A 12124-nucleotide genomic window follows, 5' to 3' on the forward strand; every position below is an offset into this window, starting at 1 on the left:
TCCCACCCACTGCCCACCCCCTGCACACAGGATTTTTTTTTCCGTTCCATGAACCGGACATAACGATTCTGGTTTACATATTTAAGTGAAGGCGGGGAAGAAACGCGACTCTCAGGACCCAAGGGCTGAGGCAACGTTCTTTGGTTCAAGACCTCTAGTTAAATCATTTTTCTCCTGCAAAGCCTTTCCTACAACGATGGCTTAATCGTGTAATTATGTAAACCAGTTACAATCTGGATAGCTAAAACAAAAAAAACAATTCCCTACGCCCAAGCCAAGCCAGCTCCCCTTCGCCGCGCCGCATCCCAAACACCCCGCGCCCCCACCCCTACAGCCAGGTTTCAGTTCAACCGACAGCTACCGGAAGTGGGAGAAGCTACTGGCGCAAAGGAGGGAGGCGGGACTTGATCTCCGGGCAACGGCCCCGGCGATTGGCCAGCTTCTTCTGCAGCCTTGACCAATGACAGGCTCCCTGAAGCGTTCGGCGAGCCGACTGCGGCTGCGCGGGAGATTCGAATTGGCGGCGGCTCTGGCTTGTGGTGAGAGTTTGGCTGCCGCCGGCCAGCATTTTCTGGCCATGGACACCCCGGAAAATGTCCTTCAGTAAGTGTGGGGTAGGGAAGCCCAGGGGCTGGGGCGCCTGGCGTGGGGAAGCCCAGGGGTTTGCGGCGCCTGGGGTTAGGGCCCAGCCCGCCCTAGACCTGCCTTCTTTTGCTCCCTCCCGCCCCCTTCCTGGGTTTGGAGTGTGTTCAGCAAGGCGGTGGGCCGCTTGAGAGCGGGGGAGGGCTCTGCACAGTGGGCTCCGCTGAGGCCCGGTGCTCGTCCGCCCAGCTGCACCACAGTGGCCGTTTGAGGGGATTTGGATAATTCGTTAGGCCCCCAGAGCTCTGGTTTATTCTTTGTAAGGAACCCTCTCCTGATAGCTGTTTAACCTAACAAAAACCCCGAACCTTGTGTTTAGATTTTAAGATAAATTTTCAAAGTCACGTATTTAACAATTAGACTACAGTAGGGAACGAATTTAAAGTTGCTCTCATACCCATAATCCCACCACTATTTTTTAAAAGTCTTTGAATACAGGGTACTTTAAGAAAAAAAAAGGAAAAGAATAAAATAGCTTTGCTTATTATTGAGTGATGTGTGCCAGCCTGCTAACATCACTAACTTTTTAAAGTTCCCACGCCTTTGTTTTTTAACTTAGATGGTTTACTAAGATTGTAACTTAAAACTATTTAAAACAATTAAGTCATAGGTGGCAGGATGTAAAACTGGTCCATTTTATTAGTTCATTGGGATTAGACCACTGAGATTGTTAAATACAGTGAAAACAAAAATATATTTGCTCTAAGACTTTTTCTGTAGCCTTCAACCTAGCCAGCAAATTATTTTCTTTCAGAAGTTTCCCACCCCCATGTTTAAAGGGAAAGCAGGTATTCCTGGTCCTATTTTGACTTACTAAAGATTAATTTGCTTTAGTGAACTGGTTGTTTTAGTATTACAGTGTATTTAGGTCATTTTACTAGAGAAATGTGGTTGGTGTTAGAATATGAAATGTTTACCTTGGGTAGGCCTACTAGACATATTTTGTAAGAAAAGTTCTGAAATATGGATTTGTCCCTCTATGAAGCATGAGAAACATTCAGAATTCAGAAGTAATTTTTTTTTTAGTTTCAAAAATAAGCAATATAGTTATATGACTAAAAGAAGAGTTAGAACAATATTTACCGATAACTCCTGTACCTGCCTACCCTCCTACTCTGTCATGTGTAACTGTTTTTTCTAGTTTCTTTTTATTTTTCTTTATATTTACCTAAAAAGAAGTAAATATTGTTTTTTAGGCAGGGCATGGTGGCTCATGCCTGTAATGCCAACACTTCAGGAGACCAAGGCAAGAAAGTCACTTGAGGCCAGGAGTTCGAGACCAATAGTGATACCCCTTTTCTGCAAAAAATAAAAAATTAGCCAGACATGGTGGCATGTGCCTGTAAGTCTTAGCTACTCAGGAGGCTGAGGCAGAAGGATCATTTGAACACAGGAGTTTGAGGTTACAGTGAACCATGATTGTACCAATGTACTCTAGCATGGACAACAGATCAAGATTCCATCTCTTAAAAAAAATAAAAATACATATTGATTTTTACATCATTTAAAAAAAAATATGTATAGTGTGTCAGATAGAAAACCTAGGAATCTACCTGACTGGTTTCCCACTTCCCTTCTTACCTTCTATTCCCTTCTTCGCACAGAGGGAAATAAAAATGAAAATTAGATCTTGTCACCCCCACTTTTTCCTGCTGATGACACTTAAACCACACTGGCTTTCTTTCTGTTCCTGAAGTTCTCTCAGCCTTGACCATTTCGCACCCAGATAGCTACATGGCTCTCTGGCACTGATCACATGTTACCGCCTTAGGAGAGGCAGGACTTCCATGGCCATTTTATCTAAAAATAGTAACGCATCACATTCTCATCCTTTCTCCTGTTATGTTTTATTTAGTTTGTTCTTCTAAGTACTTAATGTAACCCGACATTGCTTTGCATGTTTCTTTTTGTTTGTTTAGCCCCTCTAGCATCTGAATTCCCAAGGGGAATTTTGCTTTACCTGGCCGATTTTTTTTTTTTTTTTTAGGCTGTGGCTGAGTATGTGGAAATGGGGGAAGTAGAGTTCTCTGGGAGTTCTGTGGCTGATTTCTGAGCACTGCTGTCATCTGCTCTTCCTCAGGGACTTTGTTACTTTGAAGCCATGAAAACAAACTATGTCTGGAAACTCTACTTTGTGGTACTCTGGGCTGCCTCACACCCATTTACAAGCCCTTTTTGACTCTTGTTCCAGCCATGTGTCAGCCATGCTCCTGGGAAGCAAAGGCAGGGACCTGAGTCACTGCCTTGCCTAGATCCCACTGGAAGGGCAGGGGTCTGAGTCAGTGCCATGCCTGGATCCCACTGGAAGGTCGGGTCTGAGTCAGTGCCATGCTTAGATCCTCCTGTTAGAGGGAACAGCTAACTTGTGGACACTGGCCCTCATGGTGGTAGTGACATTGGGGTTCCATGAGAGGAGAAGGAGACCCTTGGGATAGAGCTGGGACTTTGGGAAAAACATTGGCTGCTTCTGAGTTCTCTGACTACTTCTGAGCAAATGCTTCTTATTAAATACTATTTGGATTGATATTTAAGATTTTCATTTTAATGTATATAAATGGTATATATAAAATCAAGTATATCTTTTGCTTGTAGGAATTGTCCCTAACATCCCATGTGCATACTTTTCTCTGTTCTAGGATGTTTGAGGCCCATATGCAGAGCTACAAGGGCAATGACCCTCTTGGTGAATGGGAAAGGTCAGCATTTAGTTATTTTTTTTTTTAAACAAGCTATATGCTGTCCTATGGAAAATTAACATTACCCATATTTTTGTAGCTACATACAGTGGGTAGAAGAGAATTTTCCTGAGAATAGAGAATACTTGGCAACTTTACTAGAACATTTAATGAAGGAATTTTTAGATAAGAAGAAATACCACAATGACCCAAGATTCATCAATTATTGTTTAAAATTTGTAAGTATACTTAAGATGTATCATCAAATCGATAATCATGTTGTACTTCTGCTTTTTAAACTTACATTGGAAGATCATTTTAGACTTTTATTTTAATTCCTTGTTTCCGGTTCTGAATAGAGAAGAAAAACTGTTTATTCTCTGATTCAATGGACTTCTGTGCCGCTAGTCATTAAAAATATGTGAGGGCTGGGCACGGTGGCTCACACCTGTAATCCTAGCACTTTGGGAGGCCAAGGCAGGTGGATCACTTGAGTTCAGGAGTTCAGGTCCAGCCTGGCCAATATGGTGAAAACTTGTCTCTACTAAAAATACAAAAATGAGCCCAGCATAGTGGTGGGCACCTACTCAGGAGGCTGAGGCAGGAGACTTGCTTGAGACTGGGAGGTGGGAGCTGCGGTGAGCCGAGATCATGCCACTGCACTCCAGTCTGGGCAACAGAGTGAGACTCTGTCCACCCCAACCCACCCCCAAAAAAGTATGTGCAGACTTTTCTCTACCAGCAGTCAATCAGTCAGCTCTGTAGTTGTGTCTCCAATTCAATTCCAGCACTACCTGAAACAAGTTAAGGGCTCTGTTCCACAAGACTGCCTCCCACTTCCAATGTCAGTTGCAAGCCACACATTGTTTTACCTGTGCTTCTGATTGACTGGCTATAAAGCAGAGTTCCCACAACCCTGTCTTTGGGCTTGGGTTTCATCAATTTGCTAGAGTGGCTCACAGAATGCAGGGAAACACTTACAGTTACTGTTATAAAGGATATTACTAAGAATACCAGTGAACACCAGATGAAGAGATGTTTAGGGCAAGGTATTTGGGAAAGTATGTAGAGCTTTCCTGCCCTCTCCAGGTGTGACACCCTCCAGGAACCTCCCTGTGTTTAGCTCTCCAGAAGCTTGTCTAAGCTCTGTTCTTTTGGGTTTTTATGGTGGTGCCTTACACAGACATGATTGATTAAATCATTGGCCATCGGTGATCAGATTAAACTTCAGTCCCTCCTTCCTCCCTGGAAGTTCAGGGGTGGCGCTGAAAAGTCCAACCCTCTAATCCTGCCTTGGTTTTGCCCCCATCTGAAGTTACCTACGGGCTCCTAGCTTAGCTGGCTAACTCCTCACCAGACGTAGACTAGCAGTTCCATTATTCTTATGTCTTTTTGTTTTGGGTTCCCGTAGGCTGAGTATAACAGTGACCTCCATCAGTTTTTTGAGTTTCTGTACAACCATGGGATTGGAACCCTGTCATCCCTTCTGTACATAGCCTGGGCAGGGCATCTGGAAGCCCAAGGAGAGCTGCAGCATGCCAGTGCTGTCCTCCGGAGAGGAATTCAAAACCAGGCTGAACCTAGAGAGCTCCTGCAACAACAGTACAGGTAGCTACCAATTAAAACTCCCTGTGATGCTTCCGACTTTGAAATGTAGTGTTTGCTCTTAAAAATTGTATCGTTAGCAATTTATATGGGAAAATCCTTCTAGTTTTGGAAAATGTGGGTAATACAGAATAGTATAAAGAAAAAGAAACTGCTCAGAAATACTACCGTTAATAATAACTGACACATTTCCTTCTAATATCTTTTCCTGTGCCTGTGTGGGAATCTTTGTATATTTTAACAGTAAATCATATTGTATGTTTGGTTACACATACAAAGAAATTTATACTTAAGAAATTATGAACTTTTAAATTACTTCTAAAGTGGTTGTGAAATCTGTCACGGTGTTGTGTCATAATCCAACCTCTCTCCAATTGGACATTTAAGTTGTTTACATTTTGATTTTTATAAAAAGCGCCATGATGGATACTTGTTTTTCTTTTTTCTTTTTTTCCTGAGACGAAGCTCACTCTGGTGTCCAGGTTGGAGTGCAGTGCTGCAATCTCAGCTTACCCCTGCCTCCTGGGTTCAAGGGATTCTCCTGCCTCAGCCTCTTGAGTAGCTGGGACTACAGGCGCCTGCCACCACACCTAGCTAATTTTTGTATTTTCAGTAGAGATGGGGTTTCACCATGTTGGCCAGGGTGGTCTTAATCTCCTGACCTCGTGATCCACCCCCTCAGTCTCTCAAAGTGCTGGGATTGCAGGCGTGAGCCACTGTGCCCAGCCTATCTTTTTTTTTTTTTTTTTTTTTTTTTAAAGATGGAGTCTTACTCTGTTGCCCAGGCTGGAGTGCAGTGGTGTAATCTCAGCTCACTGTAACCTCTCCCTCCGGGCTCAAGAGACTCTCCTGTCTCAGTATCCTGAGTAGCTGGGACTATAGGCATGTACCACCATTCCTGGCTAATTTTTGTATTTTAGCACAGAAGAGGTTTTGCCATGTTGGCCAGACTGGTCTCCAACTCCTGACTGCAAGCGATTTTCCTGCCTCAGCCTCCCAAAGTGCCGGGATTGCAGACGTGAGCCACTGCATCTGGCCTGTGATGAATACCTTAATGAATAACATTGTTCACATTTTTAAAACTTTTTCCCTGATTAAGCATATCTCACTTAGGGAATTGTGAAAATACAGAAAATGAAATAAAACCTTTTGGCATTTTCCTTGGTGCTTTTTTTTTCTCCTTGTTACAGGATTGCATGCATGCTTCCTGTACATATGCAGCTTTGTGTCAAGGTCTTTTTCCTTCATCATAAAAGTATTTTTTAATGTATTTTCTATTTTTACTTAGTTACTTCTCATAGATCCTCAGAATTGAAACTCTTGAGCCAAAGGGTGTATGAAGAGTTTTTAGGCTTGTGGTGCATATAACCAAACTACCTACTTGAAGGTTATACCAATTGTTTACCCTTTCCCTCTCATTAGTAGAATCTGAGACCCATTATCTACTGAACCTCTTGCCAGCCTTTAATATACTCATCTGTTCAATTTTTGTACAGTATTCATGCTTTTTAAAGATGTCATTATGAGATTTTTCAAACACCCATAAAAGAGAAAAATTAGCATAATAAACTCCCATTTATCTGTCACCAACTTTTAATATTTAACATTTTGTATTTCTCAATGCTGAAGAATTTTAAAGCAGATCCATAACAGCAAAATATTTTACCCAAAGCCCTGTTATAAACATCTCTAAAATCTTATTTCTTACAGAGCCTTATTCCATAATCATACCTAAGAAAACTAACAATAGTTATTTAATATCACATAATTTTCAGTCTTTTCTCATCACATAAAATGGCTTCTTAACCATTGGTTTGTTTGACTTAAGAGTCAACAAGGTTTACCACTTAGTTGCTTTATAGGGTGCAGTTTGGATTGCATCTCTCAAAAATGTCAGGTGTGGGAATTGCACATTACTTGACAGGTAGAGTTGAAAATGAAACACGCCGTGAAATGCGTCTCACAGCATTTCGTATGTCTGCCTTTGGAAGCAGTAGTCTAAGTACTTTTGTACTTTCACTTCTTTCTTCCGAATATATTCATTATGTTCCAAATGTACTAAATACCTAAAGTAGGAGTTTAGATACCCTGTGTTAGAACTTTGCAGACATGATACATGGAGAAAGAGGGTTCATTTGTTATATGACTTTAAGAAATACTAACATAAACTAGGCAAAGGGAGGAATTTTTGTAATACGGGTAGTATATTGGATATAAAGATATTTCCAGCATTTTATTTTTTTATTTTGAAACAACTCTAAAATGCAACCGTACATTCTTTCTTGACCTCAGACTTTACTAGCTTATAATAAGTTGTCTGTGGTATTTAGTTTTCACTCTAACAGCTATGTATTGAACTGTAAATTTATAATCTATATTGATGCCTTTTCTACTGTCATTTAGGTTATTTCAGACACGCCTCACTGAAACCCATTTGCCAGCTCAAGGTAAAATCAGACTTTCCAGAATGCCTATTGTTGTCCATTCAGTCTTGGATTTGTATTAGTATTTTCTTTTCTCTAAAAAATAAAACCAGTTGGGCATGGTGATACACCCCTTTAATCCCAGCACTTTGGGAGGTCCAGATAGGTGGATCACCTGAGGTCAAGAGTTCAAGACCAGCCTAGCCAACATGGTGAAATGCCACCTCTACTAAAATACAAAATGTAGCTGGATGTGATGGCATGCGCCTGTAGTCCTGGCTGCTTGGGACGCTGAAGCAGGAGAACTGCATGAGCCTGGGAGGCGAAGGTTGCAGTGAGCCAAGATCACACCACTGCACTCCAGCCTGGGTGACAGAGCGAGACTGTCTACACACACACACATCCCATCCAATTTTTAATGAAACCCAAATTGTACTCTCAGGTAATAGAGAAAGCACTCTGATCATCATAATGCCTACTAAATAACCCCAGAGAGAAAGGGCTTTGTCCTAGCATTTTAAAAGAGCAACCCTGCAAGAAAAACCTGATGATTTCACTGTATTTCTAGGATTTTTTTTTAAATTCAAAATTGACCAAATAGTTCATCTGGACTCCCATCTATTTTGAATGGAATCAAATGTGTTTAATGTAACTTTTAAAGAAACATAGCCATTCTTTTTCTTAGAACTAAATACCACATTTCAGCAATAAGCCCACCCTGTCCTATTGTTTAAAATCATTAGTTAGGTTTTACATTTCTTTTGGGTACTTCCTGGCATTTTGAATTGATCAGAAAATCGTATAATATTTATTTTAAAAATGTTGTAGTTGAAATTTCTGAGACAGTAGGAATGAGTTGATTTACTTCTTATGATTCTTATTGGAAGGATGAAGGGAACATATTAGGTGTGATAATTTTATTTATTATGGTTTTACCCTTAATTTCTCCTTATTTTATCCTCTTTTCCCTCATAGCTAGAACCTCAGAACCTCTGCATAATGTTCAGATTTCAAACCAAATGGTAACATCAAAATCAAATCCAGGAAATAGTATGGCCTGTATTTCTAAGAATCAGGTAATAATGACATTTGTAGGTTGTATGGAAACTGAGAATGGTATTGAATGGCCAACCTGGCTGCCTTCTATATCCAGTTTGACATCTCATTTCTTTGATCTTTCTCTCATGACTCTAATCTCCATGTCAGCTACCTGTTCCTGGGGTAACTTCCTGGGCCTGTTATTCTCTCCCACAGCTCACCTCAAATATAATTTATTGTCTAACCCAGAGGCCCCCACCATACAGCCTCCTGTCTTTACTCTCCCAAGCAGCTTCTCCCCTACCAATATCCTTTCCTCCGCTGCTCTGCTGGCCTCTGGATAGGCTCTGGAAATCTCTACTTGGGATTATACCCACCTGGGGGCTCCTGAAGCTGGCTTTCAAAACTCAGAGCCTCAAAGATTGATGCCTGTTACCTCAACTAGGGCTCTCATACTCCTAGGCACTGGGACATGTTTCCAGTGTCTGATTCACTCTTTGTTTTGTGTATCTCTTAATGTTTCCAGGTTCACTCTTTAGCACCAAATTACAGTGATTTTAAACTTCTTTTCAGTTTCTTCAAACTTGAGACCTAGCTACCTCTAACTTCTCTCTCGAACTTAAAAAATACTATTTCAGCAGATACCATCAAGTGATATCTGTCAGTTTTCTGCCACCAACCAATAAATGTAGCTGCATCCTTCCCTGTGAGAAAAGGTTGCCGTCCATCTGCACTTGTCCTTATCCTCATCAAGAGTTTTGCTCTATGGAGGTCACTTCTGCCTCTATGGCTTATCAACATGGGAAAATGCTCAAGTCTCTCCTTCCCTCAGCCTCACGTTTCCCAGCTGTGTTTCCCATGTTACCCTCCATAGTACAACTTTCTTTCAAAGTTCATCAGGGACCTCCTTGAAGCAATAGCCAATGGCAATGCCTCTGTTCTTAGGGTATATGTACAGATTTTATTAATATAACACATTCTTAGAAGCAGAATATGCATTCCTAACTGACAAGTAGTGCAACTTGTCCCAATACACATTTTACATCCTACACATGCTTGCCAGCCTCCTGACCTCATATTGCTCTGTCTAAGCTCTAGACAGTAGAGATGGGTCTTGATTACAGTCATATTTTCTAGACCTAGCTCAGAGTATGACACAGGGCTGTCTGGTAAATATTTGTTTAGTGAATGAATTTGGGAAGTCTTGAGGGCAGAGTAGTACCTAAGGAAAATTTTAATTAAAAAAATGTTGAACACAGCAGTTGGGAATATCCATCCCATAATGTTTAGACACTATAGCCTAACTCCTAGACTATAAATTGAAATCAACTAGGGTTCTTCTCTACTGCTGAGTGGGACTTTTATCAAAAATAAAACTTTCCTGGATTAGATTAAGTTGCAATAGTTATTGTAAGGTTAATGATACAAAGTGAATCTTTTGATATTAATCATAATTTAAAAATATATGAATATGATATAATATATGAGTATAATATAAAATATATGAGTATGATATAAAATAAATAAGATATATATATATATATATATGTAAATCTACTTGAGATTAAGGGTCCTCTTCCCCTGAAGCATTTTCATATTGTTTTGTGAAGTAATTTAGGTGACACTTTCTTCTCAGACAGGTGAATGCTCATGTTTGTTTTCTGTTTTTAGGGTTCAGAGCCTTCAGGAGTGATATCTTCAGCTTGTGATAAAGAGTCAAATATGCAAGTATAATCAGCACATTAATCTATTATGAGTTTCCTTCAAATGTTCTTCAATACATTGTTGTAAATAATGTGTTTTCCCCCATTGTAGGGAACAAAGAGTGATCATGATTTCTAAATCAGAATATTCTGTGCAATCATCTTTGGCACCCAAAGCTGATGTTCAACAGGTTGTTATGTATTGCAAGGAGAAGCTTATTCGTGGGGAATCAGAATTTTCCTTTGAAGAATTGAGAGCCCAGAAATACAATCAACGGAGAAAGCATGAGCAATGGGGTACTTGCAATCTTGTATTTTTAGTTATTCTTATGTCACTTAAAATAATCCTCATCTCTGAGTAATTTTTCATAGAATAATTGACTATGTTGAAAGACTCTGTAAAAAAAGTCTTCGTCTCATCCTATCAGAAGCCCAGAAGTCGTTATTAACCGATTTTGCATTTGCCTGGAGAATATTGTGCTGGCAGCAAGCTGTACTTTTTTTTCTAAATGGGAAATTGGTTAACCACTAGTGTAGCAGCCAAGTTAGTCCTAGGACTAAATTGATGTCTTGGCAGCAAACTCATAGTTGAAAGAGTGCACATTAGATATCCATACCAGTGTCATTTTAGCTTTAGTGAAATAAATATTTAAAATTTTTTCAATATTATCTGTATATTGTAATTCTAAATCTCTAGGTCAGTTATTTGAACCTTTATTCCATTTGGGACTTTTATATCGTCTAAGTTATTTGGGCTATAGCCATTCTGGGCCTTTTTTGTTTATTACTTTTCATATTCAATTGACAGCAGAGAATACAAGTCAGTTAACACAGAGAACCCATTTTGTGCTGGGCATAGATCCATTTTTCTTTCACATGCCATGACCAAAAAGTCTTAAGCCAGACTCTTTGATTTGCCTAATATGGCTCTATTAACCAGTTATTGGAAGTGGGACTAACCACAGCATGCTTGAAGCCCTGATCATTTAGTGCACTTCACTTCTACTTAGTCTCTAGAGATTTTTATCTTTTAAAAATAAAAACTTATTTTAAAATGATTTGCACAATCATAATTGTTTACAAGAACAATCATGTATATGATGGTTAAAAAAAAATCTTTGCTATTATACTGTGCTGTTAAGGATTATTTTTGATCAACATGTAGTTTGTTTTGTTTTGTTTTGTTTTGTTTTGTTTGCTTTTTTTAAAGTAATTTACATGCCCGGAATATATAGTAACCAAGCTGAGGGCAGGCGAAAGACTAACAAAAAAATCGGGCCCCTAAAATATAACCCTTTCCTCATTTTGCATGTATTCCTGTGATGAATTTAAGTTTTGCATGCAATCCATTTTTTATCTTTCCTAAAGTAAATGAAGACAGACATTATATGAAAAGGAAAGAAGCAAGTGCTTTTGAAGAACAGCTATTAAAACAGAAAATGGATGAACTTCATAAGAAGTTGCATCAAGTGGTGGAGACATCCCATGAGGAGCTGCCCACTTCTCAGGAAAGGTCTGAGGTATATTGTGCTCTTCATGACATGTCCCATGCCCAGCAGCAGGAATTGCAGTATTGATTTGTTCCTTTCTATGTGCTGGTTTTAGAGTTAATTCTGATGTTAATTTAGCTGGTAACTTTCTGAAATTCTAAAATAATTTGACACAGAAGTTCAAAATGTAGAGTGAGACAAGAAAGTTACAGAACAGAATGGTAGTATGTTTTACATGTTTGTATGTATACACATCTATATATTCATGTATTAGTATATATAGACCTTTTTTATTTTTTGTACAATGACTATTGTGTAATTAAAATTGGAGTTTAGTACTCTCAATAATTTATCATCTAGATATATTTTTTGTTTGCCATTACTTCATGTTGGAAAAGGAAAGAAGTGGTGAGTGTGTTAGAGCCACATATATTTTCTTAAAATTAGTAATGAATGAGGGAGATTGGAAATAAACTATTTTAAGCTGTATAATGGTTGCTTAATCTGCATCTTAGTATATGTCTGTCTATGACATAGGATACCATGAA

General features: G+C 39.4%; 1 protein-coding gene across 3 annotated transcripts in view; it reads left to right on the plus strand.

Moving 5' to 3' along the window:
- The first annotated feature begins 472 nt into the window (after positions 1-472).
- The window catches only part of BUB1 (BUB1 mitotic checkpoint serine/threonine kinase), a 39936-nt gene continuing 28284 nt past the window's right edge, over positions 473-12124 (plus strand). For 2 of the 3 annotated variants that reach the window (XM_032243692.1, XM_032243693.1), the window contains exons 1-9: positions 485-603; positions 3279-3338; positions 3418-3556; positions 4729-4925; positions 7326-7369; positions 8321-8421; positions 10055-10107; positions 10199-10383; positions 11455-11606. In XM_032243692.1, coding sequence (XP_032099583.1) covers positions 578-603; positions 3279-3338; positions 3418-3556; positions 4729-4925; positions 7326-7369; positions 8321-8421; positions 10055-10107; positions 10199-10383; positions 11455-11606 — 957 coding nt within the window. In that variant the 5' untranslated portion in view covers positions 485-577. Of the gene's footprint in view, positions 604-3278; positions 3339-3417; positions 3557-4728; positions 4926-7325; positions 7370-8320; positions 8422-10054; positions 10108-10198; positions 10384-11454; positions 11607-12124 lie in introns of all 3 variants that reach the window. The other variant, XM_032243691.1, reaches the window with a different exon arrangement.

This window comes from Sapajus apella, unplaced genomic scaffold, assembly GCF_009761245.1.
Source record: "Sapajus apella isolate SASKATOON/1434 unplaced genomic scaffold, GSC_monkey_1.0 scaffold52, whole genome shotgun sequence".
Classification (NCBI taxonomy): Eukaryota; Metazoa; Chordata; class Mammalia; order Primates; family Cebidae; genus Sapajus; species Sapajus apella.